Below are 19,950 nucleotides of genomic sequence, written 5' to 3' on the forward strand. Positions count from 1 at the left end.
TCCCTCTTTTTCATCTTACAATCATCATATTTTTTGTAATCATTTGCAACTCTTTGTTCTCTTCTGCTATATTTTGAATTTCTGGAGGCCTGGGATGGAGTCTCATTCACCTTCCAATCCTCAGTACAGAGTAGATGCTCAATAATTGTGTTAGGAAATTAAGAACTTTGAGGGCATTCATGATAAAAGGTGGCATTAACAGCAACCAGCACTTCCTGAGCACATGCTGTGTTGTAAGAGCTTTACTTTTTTATGATGTGATTTTTATACTGACTCTTAATGTGCCATTATCACTCCATTTTCAAAACTGATATAACCAGTCAATGGCAGAGCCAAGATTTCATCTCAGGCAAACTGATGCCTGAGCCCTAACCTTTCAATCAATGTACTGTGATTGTTCCCATTTTGAAAGTATTTCAATAAATTTAGATGGAATTTAGTCATTCACTGTTAGAGACAGAGAAAAGTTTGAGGTTGCTGAGCTCCATCACGAAAGAGATGCAGAAATGGAGCCAAGGATGAGAAGTGACTCTGTTTTGGTGGGTTTTTTTTAACTGCACAGGCATTTCCATGCAGGGCTCCTGACTTCTAGCTAGAATCTTTCAGCCTCTCTTGCAGTGTGTGCTTACTTTACACTTGCACTCCCTTTAGGGTCTTGTTTTGGGAAAAAAAAACACCCAAAGTGGCAGCTTGTGTTTCTAAAAGTTGATAGAAGGCCAGGTGGATCTCACCTGTTTAAACAGATCAAAAGAAAAGGAATTAGGGAAAAGAGGCCCCTACTCATACTTCAGGAATTAGCATAAACTTCATATTCTCATAGAAGCCTTTCCTGGCCTTGACCAAGGTCAAATCTATCTAAGCTTTTTTTTAATAGCACTTAGTATGGACTGTTGTTGTTACATGTAGATATTATATATTTTTGTGTATTACATATATGTATGTATATTTCTTGTTATTGATGGTCACATTACTTCTACATTTTTCCTTGAGGACAGGATCTGTGTCAATTTTTGTTCCTTCTCATATTCTTGGTGTCTAGCATAAATCCTGCCTTATACTGGGCACTCAAAAAATGTTTGTTAAATGCAGGAACGAATGAACAGATGAATCAATAAATGCTCAACTGAGGCAATGTGATAAATCCTCCCTATGGGATGCACAGGGTGAGATCTGAGAGGGGGGACCCCAAGAGTCTGCACACAATCACACACTACTGATCACACATCCCTATCAGGAAAGCTGTGTAAACATCTACGGGTGAAGGCTTGGAAGGGCACTGAAGGGTAGAAAAGGAACGTCAAAGGTGAGCAAGCAGTTTTCAAAGGATATTACAACTCCCGGGGCCAATCCCTCTGTGTGTGGGGGGTGGTGGTGTGTGTGTGTGTGTGTGTGTGTGTGTGTGTGTGTGTGTGTGTGTGTGTATGTGTGGTGTGTGTGTTCGTCTACAAAGTGTTTCCAATTACTGTGGCACTCTCGGGATCTGGATCCATCTCCAGTGAATTCCTCTGCAGCTCCTGCCAGACATATGGGATCAATCAGGGCTCGGGCTGGTGAGCTTGCTGAGGGAATGTTGACAGCCTGACAGACGCGGGGTTCTGGTGTCATGGAATCTCCATGTCTTTGGCTGGATCCCGGGAGGAGAGGGACAGGGGGAGGAGAGAGATAGAGGCAGAGATAGAGAGGAGGGGAGAGGGAGAGACAGAGAGGAGGGAGAGGGGGAGAGAAGGAGGGAAGCGGGAGATTCTTCCTGACTGCCCCCTTTCCTTCAAACATTTTATAGGCTTCAGGGAGAGAGGAGGAGGAGAGAGGGAAGGGGGAAAAAGGGAGAGAGTGAGAGAGAGAAGAGCAAGAAGGATAGAGCGCGTGCCGGTCCCTCCTGAGTCCCCGAGCTGCCGGAGTCTGGATTGTGTCCCTGGTGTCAGATGAAAGGGCGCTGAGGCTCGTGGCCACTGCCCCGCGTCCCTCTTGTCGCACGTCCTTCTGTGAGTGAGCGGGGCGTCCGGGCGCCTCTCCCCGCCGGGGCCGCCGCCTGTGCTCGGGGGGCGATCGCTTGGTCCCCAGCGCAATGTGGCCGCGCCTGGCCTTTTGTTGCTGGGGTCTGGCTCTCGTTTCGGGCTGGTCGACATTTCAGCAGTTGTCCCCGTCGCGCAATTTCAGCTTCCGCCTGTTCCCCGAAGCCGCGGCCCCGGGGGCCCCGGGACGGCTGATGGTGCCGCCCGCGCCCGGCGACGAGGAGGCGGCGGGGAGCAAAGTGGAGCGGCTGGGCCAGGCGTTCCGACGACGCGTGCGGCGGCTGCGGGCGCTCAGCGGGCGCCTGGAGCTCGTCTTCCTGGTGGACGAGTCGTCCAGCGTGGGCCCAGTCAACTTCCTCAACGAGCTCAAGTTCGTCCGCAAGCTGCTGTCCGACTTCCCCGTGGTGTCCACGGCCACGCGCGTGGCCGTCGTGACCTTCTCGTCAAAGAACAACGTGGTGGCGCGCGTGGATCACATCTCGTCCCGCCGCGCGCACCAGCACAAGTGCGCGCTGCTCAGCCGCGAGCTCCCGGCCATCACCTACCGCGGCGGCGGCACCTACACCAAAGGCGCCTTCCAGCAAGCCGCGGTAAGGTGTCCGCCCCGGCCTGGCCATCACCCCCTACCTGGCCGTCACCCCCCACCCCCAGCCCTTCCCGCCCACGGCTCTGACCTGGGCGTCAGTTCTGCGCAAGGCATAACCTGCCCGCGTCAAGAGTCCCCACGCGCAAGATAGTCATCCCTGCCCTCCTGTCGTGGGCCCAACGGGATTGGGGGGGGTGGAATTAAAGATGCTAGGGAGGTGTCAGGCTCCTCAGTTGTCCCTCTGAGGCTCCTATTAGGAAGGAGCCCTAAGTCTCTGCACACGCACACTGATAGGAGCAGCTGGGACAGGTGAGTGTGGTTTCGCAGGGTTTCTAACCGTAGCACGTGCGGTGGCCTAAATATGCCCCTAATTGGTTCGTTTTAATGTTTCATGTTTTCAATATTAAGTGCATGTCTTACAAATAAAGTTTTAGCATCTCGAAGAAGTCAGTTTGGAATGTTAGACCAACATTCCAGAGACACACACACTCTCTCTCTCTCTCTCTCTCTCTCTCTCTCTCTCTGTCTCTCTCTGTCTCTCTCTCTCTCGCTCTCGCTCTCTCTCTCTCTCTCTCACACACACACACACACACACACACACACACACACACACAGAGTACTTGTAGTAGGGTGGTACTGGGGTTTGAACTCAGGGCCTTGTGCTTGTTAGGCAGGTGCTCTACCACTTAAGCCCTGCCTCCAGCCTCTTTTGCTTTAATTCTCTTTCTGATAGGGTCTGGGAGGGCAGGGAGAGGTGGGTTGGACTGGAACCACAATCCTCCTACCTGTACCTCCTGGGTAGCTTCGATGTCAGGCACACAGGGCTTGTTGGTTGAGACAGTCTTGCTGACTTTTTGCTAAGGCTGGCTTTGAACTGCAATAATTCTAATCTCTGCCTCCCAAGTAGTTTGGGACTACCGGTGTGAGCCACCATGTCTGGCCACAAATTATATATCTTTTTCTAATTACAAATTAATATATAGTCAATTGAAGACCATTGGAACATATAGAAATATCTAACATATGATAGGAAGTCAGTCAATGCTTGAACAATGAAACAAAAAGGAGGAAAAGGGAAAAGGCACACATAATCCCATCACCCTTAAAATGCCACTATTTATATATGGGGGAACATTTGTCCAGCAAGCATACTTACACATACTTTTCAACCAAGCTGACATCCTGCAGTTCTGCAGCCTACAGTTCTCATTTGTTACATCGTGATCAAAATGTTCTGCGTTAACTGTATACTAACCCAATGCATACAAGTACCGTAATTTACTTTATCAATCACCAATTGCTGAACACTTGTAATTTTTCTTCACTAATTTTTAGATAAAAATATTTGTGGACTATTCTGATCCTTTCTTTAGGAGGAATTTACAAGTTCTTGAATTAACAGGTCTAAGCCTTTTCACTTTGTTTTTTTTTTTTGGTGGTGGTGATACTGGGGTTTGAACTCAGGGCCTCACACTTGCTAAGCAGGTGCTCTACCACTTGAGCCACTTCACCAGCCCCCTTTTTAACTTCTTGATGTGTGTGGTCCATTCCTCATTTGGAGAGTTGTATAAATTTACAGTTCCTCTAGCAGAGTATTTTGCTACATGCTCATCAATATAGTATATTTTAGTAGTATAATAATATGCTATTATTTTTTTAATATTTTTGCTAATTTGGCAGGTAAATAGAAGCATCATTCCAGCAAATTCAATTTTTTTCAGGATGAACATTTGCTACTACATTTACTGGGCATTGTACTGTTTTCTTTTGCTAACTACCTGGCCATAACTTTTGCCCTTTGCCATTACAATCATATTTGCTATTAGTGATTTGTAAAAGCTCTTTACATAGTAAGGCCAGGAACTTTTTTCTTTTTTGGTATATACAGCAAGTGGTTTTTTTAAGTCCATCACATTTTACTGTTGTTTGTGGAGTGTTGCTAGATGATTTAAATTTTTATATGCTCAAATCTATCAGTCTTTGTTCTTAAGATCCTATATTTGCTTCTGGTATTGGAAATACTTTTTTATTTCCCTAGCTGGAAAAATAGTTCTCTACTTAAAAGTTTATTCCATCTGGAACTTATTTGGACCATGATGTGACAAAGACATCTAATAAAAAAAAAAATAAGTAGTTAATCAGTTACACTGGAACCTTTGCTTAGTACCCATCTCTCCTTTCACAGTTTGATCGAATGCCTCTTTTTCCACATGCTAAATGTGAAAGGGAATTTGGTCTCCTGGGTTTTTTATTTCACCCTATTATCTATCTTATTTTTAAGTTTGCCAAAATGATTTAACTCCTGTAACTTTACAGCATATTTAAATTTGTGGTAGTGCAAATTCTCTTATATCTATTCTTTTTTGATTGATCTGACCTATTTATTACTTAGTGTGAATTTTTAATTTAGTTTCATATAGTCTAAACAAAATCAATAGGGATTTTGATTCTAATATAGAAAATATTGAATGAACTATGAACCATTAGATTTGTGTGATAGTTCTTCCAATTCAAAAGTATGGAATGTCCATTTATCCAAGTTCTTTTACACCCATCAATAAAGTTGTGGATTTTTAAGTCCTGACTATATTTTTCAAATTTATACTTAAATATACTGTATTCAACATTACTATCCATCAATGTCATTGTCTAAATTAGATTTTAAATGATCATTGATTTTTGTGTCTGTATCCGATTTATTTTTGTTTGTTGAGAAAGTATCTTGCCATGCCAATCATGCTGTCCTCTAATTCCTGATCTCAAGGTATTCTCCTGCTTTAGCCTCCTATGTAGCTGGGATTACAGGTGGTGCCACCATGCCCAGCTCTCTAGATTCTAGAAGTCTCTTTGAGTCATTTTTTCTTTCCTTTTATTTTTTTAAACTTATTTTATTTATTGTACAATGATAGGTTTCAATATGACATTTTCATGCTTGTATACTATGAACTTCGATCACATTCACCCACCCATCCCTCTCTTGTCCCCCTCCCTCCTTCTACTGACTTCCCCATCTTCACCCTTCTGTTTCATGTCCTTTTTTAAATTCTGGATTTCACATAGGAGAGAAAGCATACAAGATTGTCTTTCTGAGACTTGCTTATTTAACTTATCTCCAGTTCCATCCACTTTCCTGCAAATAACATAATCCCATTCTTCCTTATGGCTGAATAATACTCTGTTGTGTATGTATATCACATGTTTCTTTAAAATAGATTTTACTTTACTTATCATAAATGCTTATTTTAGAAAATAAAATAATCAGAATAAATTTCCTATAAATACATGTAATATTTTGATTCATACCTTTGTGGACTTTACTTATTTTGATGAGACTGGGGTTTGAACTCAGAGCTTCACACTTGCAAAGCAGGTACTGTACCGCTTGAGCCACACCTCCAGTTCATTGTGCTCTGGTTATTTTGGAGATGGGGTCTTGCAAACTATTTTGCAAGTTCAGGCTCTTTCTGGACTTTTTGCGGTTATCTAGGCAATGGTGTATTTTCATGCATGTATGTATACATAATGCATAAATAATGTTCACCTAGAAAGAGATTAAATTATTCATTCTCTTGAAACTTTCTATTGCACTGTTTTTCAGTCTTCTTTCCATAATAAGAAATACACTTGTACGTTATCATTTTTATGTCACACAGTTTTCCACCATAAAATGTGCCTTTATGTTTTTTATCACAAACCTCCCTATTATTATATATTTAAGCTGTTACAAATAACATTGTGCAGTAAAATCCATGCCTACATCTTCAATCATTGCATTAGTGCAAAAATTTGAAAGGACATTATTGAATCAAAGAATATGGACACTCCACTGATACATGGACCAGACTGCTCTGCAGAAAATGTTACCAAATTTTACTCCCCAGTGCAATGCCAGAGTCAGTACCTGAGATGCAGACGGACCAACACGAGCTAGCATCATTTGAATATCAACTTTATGTGTGAGAAATACAGTCCACTTTATATTGCATTTCCCTATTAATAAGGCTGAACATGTTTTCCCATATCTTCTGGCCATATGTAGCTCTTCTTTTTTGAATATCTATAAAAATATTTTGGAATTATCCATTTTTTCATTTGAGGGTGGTTCTTTTTCTAATTAATTTGCAAATTTTAAATATTAATAACTTTTAGCTGCCTGCCAATTATCTGGTAAATTATTTTTCAGTATTTTTCCATACTTTTTGGTTTTATTTATGGTCATGGCACCTGCCATTTTGTCAATCTATTGAATCTATTTTTCTTGTCATTTTTATGAGATTTTGTAGGCTTTTGCCTTTAAGAGATGAAGTAATAGCAAGAGATTCTGTTTGTTGAAGTGGTCACACCTGTAGCTCAGTTTTATAGATTTATTCTCTAGCATAGCTTATATTTTAAGTACTCCTGAGGGCCCCTTGGCTGGCCTTGAACTTGCAATCCTCCTGCCTCTGCCTCTTGAATGCTGGAATTATAGAAATGCACCGCCATGCCCAACTTGCTTTATTCTTTATCTCATTGTCCATTTCACCAAAGAAGAGCCCCACTGCAAAGAGGAAACTTGCCATGAACCAGCGCTTCTGTTTAGTTTGGCCAGGCTCAGCCAGGGTTTCTGAGAATGCTGATCCAAAACAGCAAAGTGGGTAATAAGTCAAGTACACAGTGCTCTCCTTAAGGCCTACTCTGTCTTCAGCTTTCCCTTTCCAAAACATGACATCCTGTCTTGGAACGTGCAATTGCCAGCAAGGTTCCCCAGGTCTTTCTTCAGTCTGGAGTCATTTGTAATCTAACAAGCAGAGATTTCTCAAGTTTGTGTTCACTGAACTTCCCCTTGACTTTTTTTTTTCTTTTCTCATTTTGGTTGGGTTGTAAGAAGGTGCAGAGGCAGCTGGACCCCGGGGCTGTCTAACCTGGAAGCCTGCATGTCTTTATTGTAACCCTTCCAAGCCTCTGTGGGCGTTCCTAGGTGTAAAGTAGAATAGAGAAAGTTGATGGATGGTGACCAATGTTTAGAAATGAAGGTGAAGGTCTGAATGTCAATTTTCACAGTAGATCAGATAGGTACATTTCCAGCCGGGTTTGTCTGAAAATGGTAAGCTGTATAGTTTGGGTTCGGACATGAAGCCTATAAATTTCACCATGGAAATGGACCATTAGTCAGATTCCCATGTGTTAGCAGAATGATAACATTAAAACTGATTCTGATTTGGCCTTTATATGAAATTGAAAATCACAGAGATGTTTTTGACTTATGAAATTACTTTCTCTGGAAAAATTCGTTTTGAAAATCTTTTCCATTTGAAACTGTCCACACAACTCTACACAGAAATAATCACAAGAAGACAGATGGACACATATACACAGTATATACTTGTATATACTGTATATATAGTATATATTGTATATACAGTATATACATACAGTATACACTTGTAAACACCACAGTTACTCCTCTCAACTCAGACATCTTATTCCTCTTATGCAAAACATTGAGATGTAGAACTTCCTTCACCAAAATGACATTTGCTTTTATCTCTCACCACATATGATTGCCTACATAAAGAGAATACAACTTCAATTTTTAAATTATTTGGTATCAGAATGGTACAACTCGGACGGGGTGTCAATGGGTGGATACTCACTATCTCCACACTTGATTTAAATGGATGAACCACAGAGTAGACATCTTCTCTTTAGACACCTCCCCCTAACCTCATCAAAGACTGCAGTGAATTAGAGCAATGAATTCCTAATATAGTATTGACCCTTCCAGAGGCACAATCCATAACCTTGTGGGGAGATACTTCGCATCTTGAACTTACATGAAAAACTTTTACAAATTAATGAAAGCTCTTCAGCTTTTCTCTCCAAGGAACAATTCCTACTATGTGTTGCATTTATAAATGGCTTTTCCTAATCTACATATTTTCGATTGCCCACTGTGAATGTTAGGCTCTCTGTATCCCAGGCATTTCACATCAAACTAAAATCAGAGCCCTTTACTCCCTCTTTGCTCTTGATAAAGATCTGTTAAACAAATATAGCATGAATCTTCCTTTGAAAAGAATGGTTTTACTTTCTTCATTGTTTCAGAATCCCATAAATATTATCAGCAGGTGGAGAATGTGTTATTTTGCCCAGTTCCCAAGCTTTTGATGGCTAGATGTTGGATCTAGATAGGCAAAGGATTTTGTAGCTCCAAGGAAAGAGCACTGTCCGTTCCATGTTCACACTAGTATAGTCATACTCTCATCTGGAGAGGGAGTAATCTCTCCCAGTCTTATGGGAAGAATGCATCTGTTTTTACATTTTCTAAGAAAACCAGAAGGTATGTGATATGCCACTAAATTAAAACCCCAAAGAAGAAAGTTAAGATCACATTGTTCTCTGTTTGTACAATAGCCTCTGTCCATTTTGCAGTGGCCTTACTGCAGTAGTGCTGTAAGGAATAAGGAAAGTCTGGGTTGTCTTTCGCTGTAGGAACATGTGGGGGCTCATACAATCCTCAGCATATTCAGCTGTTTGCAGCTCACAGCATTTTTTTCCTGAGGAAGTACTAGGGTTTGAACTCTGGGCTTTGTGCTCACTAGGTGAGCATTCTACCACTTGAGCCACGCCCCCAGCCCTCAAGTCAGAGCATGGTTTTGATGTCAAGAATAGTTGCATAAGCTAAGTTCTTTTTTGATGCTGAAAAGATATATTCTAAATGTACCCTTAGGAACATTCTCTCTTTTGTGCTTCCTCAACTTTTAAACAATCCTCCTCTGGCCCTTGGTCTTCTATAGGAGCCCCTTCTGTAATCCCATCAAAATTTTGAACAAATGATGCTCAGTGCAAAAAAAAAAAGTACATATAGACTTATGTATAGTTCCTAGGCAAAAAATTTTAATTTGGAGAGAGTGAGCAAATGATTCTCAAATGTTAAATTCCAGTTTCTTCTTAACCTAGCATTTGCACATATTTTATTAGTTTTGTGATTCCTTGCATATAGGACACTGGTGTGGTGCTACTATCAAAGTCACTTTTCATTATTGGCTGCCTGGATTGTATTATGTGTGGCTGAAGAGCATTGGCTTGAATGCTTAGACATATTGTGCTCTGGTCCCCGACTGGCAGGTTTCTGCCTGGTTAAAAGACAGGGAAGTTCTCCCAAGGACCTTAGGATGCAGATGCACTCAGAAGGGATTTCTTTCATCAGTGACCGAGAAGTAGGATTACTAAGTGTAATCACTCTTCAATACCTAGACCTTTAATTTGCAAAGTGACTTGTTGTTTACAAAGTGATTCGTCTTGTGATGTTTGTCTCAACTTAACAGAAAGGCAACAGGGAATAGGAAGGTAACTAAACACTAATCACAAAGCTAAGCAAATGCCAAAGAAAGCTGATTCAGCCTTTGACTTGTCCCCTGGCCTCCCACCCACCCCACACACTTTACTGTATTCTTTTTGTCTGTGGAGTTTTATCGAAGCCAGGGAAAAGTAAGGGATTCCATTTCCATGGCTGTAAAAATGTCACAACCCAGAGGATGGAATGTGGCTTTAAGGCTATATTCAAACCATAGGTGCATTTCAGTTGGCCTGCATGCTAGTGTGTATGTATGCATGCGTGTGTATATGTGTATATGTGTACTGTGAGTGTATGTATGTTTGTGCCTATGTGCATTAGTGTATATACATGTGTGTGTCCACACGTGTGCATGTGTATATGTGTGTATACATGCCTGTGTGGACACACACATGCATATATTGCTACTGTGTCTTCTAAGCTTCCTTTTTCGTCTAGTGAACTGGCTGGGAGGGAGTACAGCTGAGTGTAATGGAAGAATCACAGGTACCATTGGCTCAAACATGGTAAGCATGTATTTTTCCCTCAGATTAAGCCTGCAGTAGAAAATTTGGAGGTAATATGGCAGATCAGTGGTGATTTCAAGTAAGCCTTGCTTAAGTAAAAACACTTTCGTCTTTGTGCTAGATTTAACCTCTTTTAGTTGAAGACTTTCACAGTTCCTGAGCAACTTGCTCAAGTATTGGCAGTAAAGTATGTAACCAATATGGCATTCATGGACAAACCAATGCTTACACTGAAAGTGAAATGGCATGTCACATGCTGCTAGATAAAATTAACATTTCAGTATTCATTTTAGTAAGCACAAGTGAACATATCTGAGCAAAACATGGTTTTTCCTTGAATTTTCTAGGGCAAGCTGTCAGGTTAAGAGACCTCTACATGGAAAGGAATCTTCTGTTGTGTTTTATCTCCACCTTTCCTACAAGTCTCTTCTCTAAACCTCACTGGGCCATATGAGGAGTGTATTTCTTAGAGTCTGCTGACAGAAGGTAACCTGCTCTGGTTTAGAGGCCAACTGTGGTTGGAAAGACTTGTGAGAGCTATTGTCATAGCTGTGAAGTTTGTTATAGCAGAATGAATGAAGCAGTAGAAAATGAAATCTTGAAACCTTCATAGGTACATTTTCTTATAATCTTTATAAAAAGATTTAAACAGTATTCACATTCTTTGCTGTCTGTCCTTCTCACAGGGTCATCCAAGGAGTCGATGGTTTATTTGTGTGAAGAGATAAGCAATAAAGGCTTTTCAATTTAGAGCATAAATATTTCTTTTTTAGCTACACTAAATGTGAAATCTATAGACTGGAAGATAGCTTCCAATTACTATGTTTAAAAATAGTGATTGCTACCTTGTTTCATGTGAATAAATGAAACTTGAAATTGAGGAAAATATTAGTTTCTAACATGAAGAATAGAGAAAATATTTTAAAGGAAAGTTCTTAGCAGGACTTATTACATGATTGAGTCATTTATACTAAGTAGGTAATAAGACCAAACTGGACATTTTTTCCAGTTGGAAGCTATTGCCAGAATATACAAAATATATTTTGAGACACATGAGTTCAATGTATTATTTTCTTAATTCCCACAGGAGTACTCTTAATAGCCTCAATTTTTATTGTTCATCTTGTAAGGTACACTGGCCAGTAATGTAAAATATGTTTATATATTTGTTAATTCCAAAAGATGGTATATAAAATGTATACATGGTAAAGTTAAAATACACACACTTCTAATTTTATCAGTTATGGACAGAAAATTTCACTATTTTCACCCATCAACCTTGGGCATTTGCATTTGTCCTTATCTCCTTCCATTATCAGCACAGTGTCCTGTCCCTCAGCAAGGGAGACCTCTCACCAAGTGCTCCCCTCCTTCTTAGTGCCTTTAGGATCCTCCTCTTAATGGGCTCTTTTCTCTAAACATGAAGCATTCCCAATCATGCCTCTGTATTTACAGGATTAGTGGCATGTTTCCAGAGTAATGTGGTAAGTTGTCAGTATGTTTGCAATACAAGTGTAAATCTTAAAATTAAGTATTTACCAATCAAGGAATTTCTCATAAGGTTAATGAAATAATGATGTATTCATGTTGACATGTATTGTAGTCAATAAAACCGTATTTTAAGACTATTTAGTAGCATAGCAAGTTGGCCAAATATCACATTAAATGAGGTGAAACTGTGTTTTTACCATCAGTCTATGAAACTCTATCACATAAAACTACTTTCCTAAAATATGGGTACTAATGGAAAAAAACTGGTCAGAAAACTTCCAAAATATTAATAGGAGTTGTTTTCAGGTAGTATATGTACCAATTTAAATAGATCCATTTTTCCTGCATTTGTAAAATGAACTGTGCTGAGCATATAGAACTTATTAGAAAGTAAAATATTGTTGTCTTATCTGGGCAAAAATGACTGAAAGGTGAAAATGCCTTTGAGGCATCTGTAAGCATATCTTGGAATGATTGGTCTCAAGTGTAAACATCCTTTTAAGTCTCAGCTTTTATCTTAAATATTCATGAAAACTTAGCATTCTCTTCCACAATACAGCTCTGCTTTGAAAACAAGATGATACTTTAGCTTATTATCAGGATATGGAAATGAAACAGTTCTGATCTTTTTTGGTCAACTGCCAAGTGCGATGGCATTGAGTCTGTGAGAGTTGGAAGACTGTGCTGGATTGAAGAGTACCACCCTGTGGACCCAGTTGGTCACTCTGCTTGTTCTCGTCTCCCTCCTAGCTCATGCTGGGTCTTGAGAATTCAAGCTCACACAAAAATATGAAAATGTGTGATGGCATTTGACCCATTGCTTGGTGAGCTCTCTGAGGAGAGGAACCCAATGGCCAAGATATGAGGCTGAGCAGGTGTTGAGGCTGCAGATGGTCGAAAACCTGACTGCATTCTCTTGGGGAGAGGTCAGGAGATGGTGGCCCTCCTTGGTTTGTCACACATGGACAGGGACAGGGACCCACTGCTCTGTCAGAATCTGTTAGTGTCACTGATAATACACTTCAGAGAACATTTTCATGGGATAACATCCAATGTTATCCCATGGAAAGAAAGTAGTTGCCTCAAAGGGCCCATTTTCCACAGTATATTCTTTCCCTAGCTCTCAAGCTTCATTTTTTTCATTATGATTTTTGTGCTATACAACAAAAGGCATTCGCTTCACTTGTTGTTGTCAATGAAAAGGGACGCATCACGTTCACATATGTTGTTTGATAGTGTGTTTTGCTATAGTCATCTCTTTCAACTTGGCTCATTCGTTTTGCTCTACACCAGTTTAGTCATCTTCAGAATAAGGCTTCATGAATTTTAGTCTTATTTTTATAGGACTAACCTTTCCAGATGAATCTGAAACGGACTTTGACAGAAATTAAGCAAATTTCCTTTGTCTATTTGTGTTTTTCACAGTAGTGTCTCTAGCCAAGATTTCTCTCTTTTTAGTCACATTTCCCTTCAAAATATGCATGTGTGACTTTTAAATATTGTTCCAAAAAGTGATGATTTCAGGAAGTTATTGTTGGAATTTTCTGGCAATAAAGATACAAAAGTTTAGGCTATTTGTACATAGCCTGATCTAATTAGTGAGAATCCATATTTTAAATAAGCATCTGCAAAGTATGTGATGTGGGATTTTTCTCTGCTGGCCCAGATTTGGTCCTAGGGCCCATGGCTCACACTAAGGAGCATTGTGTGTTCCACATTTTAATGAAAACCACCACCAATTGAGAAGGATTTGTTCCTCAAAGTTCATGGACATCGTGAGATCCAGCCCTACAAGATCAATCATCCTCTCTCCCCCTTCGCAGTACCTTACTCTTCCACAGACAGAATTTAGGAGCAAGAAAGAGACAGAGAGACCAAGCAAGCATAGGTATCTTTGGCTTTAGGGAAGAGCAGCGTTTGTAATGAAAGATCTCTCCTTTTCCTCACGTTTTGCAGAATGCAGAGACCTGCATTCTACACAGCGGTTGGAAATTTGCTTGGGCTAAAGTGGCAATGTGCTTGCCTAGCACACACAAAGCCCTGGGTTCAATCTCCAGCACTGCAAGGTTACTGGGCATGGGTACTACTACAAGTGGGAGCTGAGAAAAGAAATGGAAAGCTCTCCAAAGAACTCACACAGCGCATGGGTCAACCTTTGACAGTTCACAAACGCAGAAAGCAAATGAACTTTTTCTTTACTTCCTTTCATTTTTTCTAATTCAAAAATTTCCTTTCTCCTACAGTGTCAAGGCCAAAGACCCAATATTAAAATTTAGTGAGCAGAGGTGGCAGAAATCTCAGCAATATAGTTCTCTTCAGGTATTCTACAGGGTGCTCTGTATTCACCTTTTTGATATGTTGGGGGAAGTACTGAAGGAAATACCTTATTAGAAAAGGAAATTAAAGAAACACAAGAAACAGAGCATGCACCTCTTCTGTAGCACCAGTCTTCCCTCTGCTTGTTGAGGACAGAAATCACCACTCATTAGACTTTCTGTCTCCTATAGGACCTAGAAAATGGTATTCATTATGACAGAGGTCTCTTAAGACATGTCTTTAATATATTTAATTTTAGTATACCAAGGACCATCTAATGCTTCTCTGATTTCTGTTCTAAACGATACTAAACAACTAAAGTAAAACAAGGTACTCTTGGCTTCTCAATGGATGTCAGACTTTGTAAATGATAGGAAAATTTTGACAAATTCAACCTTCACCTCATTTTCCCATGGGAGCAATAGGAAGTGTTGAGAAGAATCTCAGACAAGTGTGAAGCCCTGCATTTTTTTCCCCTAAAATATGGGTAAGGAAGAAAACCCTATAGCCCTTCAGAGAAGAAGCCTGAGGGAATCTGCAGGCTCTGAGTTTTGGAATGTCCCTGATCGTGTTACCAGCAATACTACCCTTAGCTACACCTAGAATCATATAAGGGATTCTTGACAGGGTCAAGGAATTCTTTTCCACTCCTCTGCCCAGGGCATTACCAAATCCTCTTGCCTCTGGTTGAGTTGTGTTAGAGTTGGTTAGTGAATCACAAGTTCTCCTAATCCTCTGTGCTATCTTGTCAGCCTCCACAAGGATGCTCCGAATGAAATGTTGATTACATTGTGGTTGATTTATCTATTTGATGGACACATTCTGGCAAAATATTAGAATTCCTTTGAAAAATCATAAGTAGTAATGAGTGATGACTACTGTCCAGGTAGTTGAAGCACTTTCCCCAATGAGAGCAAAGCTCCTTAGTTAGGTTATTATTATTATTGTTATTATTACTATTATTCTCGAAGTACAGGGGATATAGAGAATGTAAATAGAACCAAGTTTATACTAATAGTAAGTAGATAAGCCAGAATTCAAATACAGGAAGTCTGGGTCAAAATCTGAATTCATAACCACCATACAAAACTCCCTCTATAGCGTGTTGTCAGAAGATATTAGATGCAAGACACACAGATGCATACTCACCAGTGAAATTCACTGCCAAGTCCTGAGTTAAGTGAAGACAGCTGTGAGAGGGACTTGCATATGCGGATGACAAAGGAGGCTCAGAGCAAACACAGGACTAAGAGGAGTGAACTTTTGGAGACTGTCATTTGAATGGATACTCTCTAAATACCTAATAATGCCCACTGATCACTTTTGTCCCCACCTGTTCCTCCCCCTTGTGTTCCAGAGAATTGCTTCTCAGATGCTATTTTCATGTGACATCAGCCAGCATATGTTCCTTAGCACATGTCTCTACTGATCATTGCAGACACCACACCACCAAGGTGGTAGAAGACCATGTCTTCTAGTTGCAAAATATCTGCCCCTGTTCTCTTTACTTATCTACTTTCCTGAATTTTTAGGTTTACCCAATCCAAGTTCAGCACTAACTAATAACTATTACTAAAATAAAAATATGACTGAAGCAAAAAACAGTATTTTTATTCCCAGGTGTCCTAAGGTCCCACTCTCAAACAATCATTACAGCCTGAACTTAAGTTTATAAATTTGCATGCCAAATCTCTGCACAAACTAAGACTGGTCTCCAACTAAGTTCAGTTTATTCTAATTTGGGATACTCAGTGTTCCCTGTATCCTAATCTTCTTCTTTTTTTTTTTTTTTTGGTATGCTATCCCATTTCACAAACACACAAAATCCTTTTTGACTATCTTAGTGGTTTCTTTGGGTTTTAAAAAATCTTGCTCTAGCAACCAGTTGCATGATTGTCAGTGCTTAGAAAAATCTTTCTTCAAATACTATAGGTAACAAATATATTTATTTACATATCTAATACATATTTTAAAAACACTGTCACTATTCTAAAAGCAGGCATGTAACTACATTATTTGAATTGTTTAATCCACTAGAGGCTACACTAGACTCAAAGTAATTTTGAAAGTTAACTCCTTTGAATGATGATGGATATAAGTATTTATACAGCCATTGACTAAAAATTTAAACACATCCATGTATAGTTTGAATATCTCTTATCCAAAGTGTTTGGGACCTGGAAGTGTTTGGGATTTCAGATTTCAAATACATAATGAGAAATCTTAAGGAAGGGACCAAAGTCTAAACATAAAATTTATTTACATTTATAATATTAGACTCATGCACATAGTCTAGAGGTAATTTTGTAAGAAAGTTTAAATAATATTGAGTATGCAACAACATTTCATTGTTGGAATTTCCACTTATGACATCAGGTTGGTGATCAACAAGTTTCATATTTTTTAGCATTTTTGGATTCTCTGATTAGAGATGCTCCATTTATAATAAATCTTTTTTTAACCTTTTTATTTTTAGAATTTTTTTATTATTGTTGTTGTACTGGGGGTACACTGTGAAAATTCACAAAAGTCCTTATAATATATCATAGTTGAATTCACTCCCTCCATCATTTTCCTTTAATCCTCCTCACCTCATTTCTGGAATAGTTTCAAGAGGCCTTAGTTTTCCATTTGCATACATTGTATATAATATCTCCACCATATTCACCTTCCTACCCCTTTCATTATATCCTCCCCCTCCCTCCTATCCCTACCCCCAGACATTTGTTACCTTGTTTTTGTAAAAAGAAATAACATTTTTGTTTATTTAAGATAGCTATACAGGATGTTTTAGTGTGACATTTCCATGTATATATGTATTATAACCCAAATTGGTTCAATCCACTCTATTTTTCTCCCTTCTACCTTAGTTCCCATCTCATGGTGGTTTCAATAAGTTTAAACATTCTATATTCAACCTTGTATAGGAAGTACATCACCCATATTCACCTTCATAACTTCCTTCTTTTACCCTCCCTCTCTCCTATGTGACCTCCCCTAAGCATGACCTGGTTTTTTAATAATATTGTTTGTATTTGTATTAAGTCTGTATTCCACATATGAGAGAAAACATGTGGCCTTTGGCTTTTTGAGCCTGGCTAACTTCATTTAAGATGATGTTCTCCAGTTCCATCCATTTGCCTGCAAATAACAAAATTTCATTATTCTTTATGGCTGAATAAAAATCCCATTGTGTATAAATACCACATTTTCTTAATCCATTCATCAGTAGTGGGGCATCTTGGCTGTTTCCATAGCTCAGCTATTGTGAATAGTGCTGCAATGAACATGGGTGTGCAGGTGCCTCTGTTGTAACCTGATATATTTCGTGGGGTATATATATATCCTTAGGAGTGGTAATGCTGGATCATATGGCAGTTCTAGTTTTAGCTTTTTGAGGAGCCTTCATACTGCTTTCCATAGTGCTTGTACTAATTTGCATTCCCACCAACAGCGTATGAGGGTTCCTTTTTCCCATATCCTGACCAACATTTGTTGTGTTCTTAATGAAAATCAACCCTCAATCATTTGGGGTTCAACTTCAGTTCTTATGAAGCTTTTGCTCCATAATAGTTAGGTGATGTGATTATTCAAACAAACATACAAAGAAAGAAAAAGATAACAAACTTCCAAATAAAACTTATTTGGAATGCTAATAAATGTCACAAATTAAATGTTTTTGAAAAATTTAGGGTAATTATAACAAATAAGATACACAGTAAGTTCATGAACTCAAAATCTCCCTTCAACCCCCACCCATTTGAATCCTTCATGTATTAATAGGCTTGATTTGAAAAACGTTGGCTTTTTGAAGTTTCCCAAAGTTGGGATATTGCTGAAGCCTAAATGTTTTCAATAAAATGTCTAGATTTTCTGTGTCTTTCATATACTCTAAATTCCTGCAAACTTTTCCATCATGGCTATTAAATATCTCATAAGAAGACCTCATTTCTTTCCTAATGGCTTTGAATCATAAATAACATTTTTCTACTTTCTCAGAAACATTTTTACACTTTAACTTGCCCAATCCTGGTATTTGGTGATCTTTTGGAAAGATAATTTGACCTGATAAATTTCCAAATTAATTTTTCTACTGGAAGGATCTAAGCTTAGCATTAAATTCTTTCTTCTCTTTGTAGCTCACATTTTTTGTGGTCCATGTCAATCAACAATTATTTTCACTGAGAATCACACCACTCTCCTCCCCTTTCTCTTGACCACCCATGGAGGTTGTCTGTGTTTGGATTGAGGGGGGCAATCCAGACCTTGAGATGGACCCTGTATAGTCTTTCTCTGGGCAATTTGAATTAGGACATGATGGGCCTTGAGAGAGTACATTTGTTTTGTTTTGGTTTTGTTTTAACCAGTAGTTGGGGAATGTAGGGTTAGGAGTAGGCAAAGTGAGTCCTAGATATACCACCAATGTAACAAGGGTAAATAAAAATATGCAGAGAGAAGCTGAGACTACGTACCACGCAGCCCTAAACGAAGTAGGTTGAAGATTGGAAGGCATAGCTGCCATGATTTGCAGTGAATTCTTGTTCCTGGTTCAGTCTCTCTTGAGGCTCAGGTCTCCTTGATCTTTGGTTGGGAAAAGATACTCTTATATGCTTCTAGCAAATCTCCCACTTTGAGTAGGGCAATTAAGTGAATACCTAATCCTTAGTCACAACTATGGGTGGTTAAGGCAGTCTTTGTAAATTTTTATCTTAAATCTGCAAATACCTTTAATTTAAGGGTAACCATGAAATTATTTATTAACTCCTTTTTGCAAGTGTCTAAAGTATTTTTCCTTCTTTTCTTATTTTGGAAATAATGTACCCATTAAAAGCTTTGGATGAGGCAAGAAATACAATTATTATAGTTTTGGTCTCATCCTTCATATATATATGTATGTGTGTGTGTGTGAATATACATGCATGAATGCATATATAATTATGTAGAATATGTAGGAAGAACATATTTATAATTTTTACTCTCAAAGTTGCATAATGAAAACTTTTGTATATAAGAACAGTCTCCTAAAATTATATTTCAGGCATATACTATCATGTAGACAGAACCAAAACTGAATTTTCAGAGGTCATCTTACTTATCTTTGTGTATGTGTGTATGCATTACTGGGGATCAAACCCAGGGCCTTCCACATGCTAGGTAAGAGTTCTACCACTGAGCTATATCCCCAACTCACAACTAAAATTATAAATCTATTAGTGGTCATTCATTATTAGTAACAAGTAGTTAGTTGTACATAACTAGTTAATTATTCTTACACATAAATCTTTCTAACACCTCTCAACATTTCTTCATTTTGATTTTTTTATCTGAAATATAATCAACTTTTTATCACTGTTTCTTGGCTCATTTCATTGGCCAATATTCCCACATTGAAGTGATGGTGCGTTCTTGCCTCATTCTGAACTTAATGGGGACGAAGTAAGCATGATTTTGGCCACTGGTTTTATGATAACTCTGTTTGTCACATGAAGTAAGTGCTTCTCTTGCCTAATTCATTTGTAAAATTACAAATGCATGCCCATATACAAAATGATATTTGTACTATTTGAGATTATCTAACTTTCTCCTATGACCTCTTGATGTGAAGCACATTAATAAATTCTCTGTCTTTGACTTTTGGAACTAAAATGCTACTTGTTCATATTATATAGACATTTAACATGTCAACTGAAATTATAGTTATTC

At 38.9% G+C, this 19,950-nt stretch overlaps 1 protein-coding gene across 1 annotated transcript in view; it reads left to right on the forward strand.

Annotated features, from left to right (window-relative positions):
• The first annotated feature begins 1,697 nt into the window (after nt 1-1,697).
• Nucleotides 1,698-19,950, forward strand: part of Svep1 (sushi, von Willebrand factor type A, EGF and pentraxin domain containing 1) — a 179,092-nt gene continuing 160,839 nt past the window's right edge. The window contains exon 1 of the mRNA XM_020173900.2: nt 1,698-2,602. Within this exon, the coding sequence (XP_020029489.2) occupies nt 2,066-2,602 (537 nt within the window). The 5' untranslated portion in view covers nt 1,698-2,065. The remainder of the gene's footprint in view (nt 2,603-19,950) is intronic.

Source organism: Castor canadensis, chromosome 13 (genome assembly GCF_047511655.1).
Source record: "Castor canadensis chromosome 13, mCasCan1.hap1v2, whole genome shotgun sequence".
NCBI classification, from domain to species: Eukaryota; Metazoa; Chordata; class Mammalia; order Rodentia; family Castoridae; genus Castor; species Castor canadensis.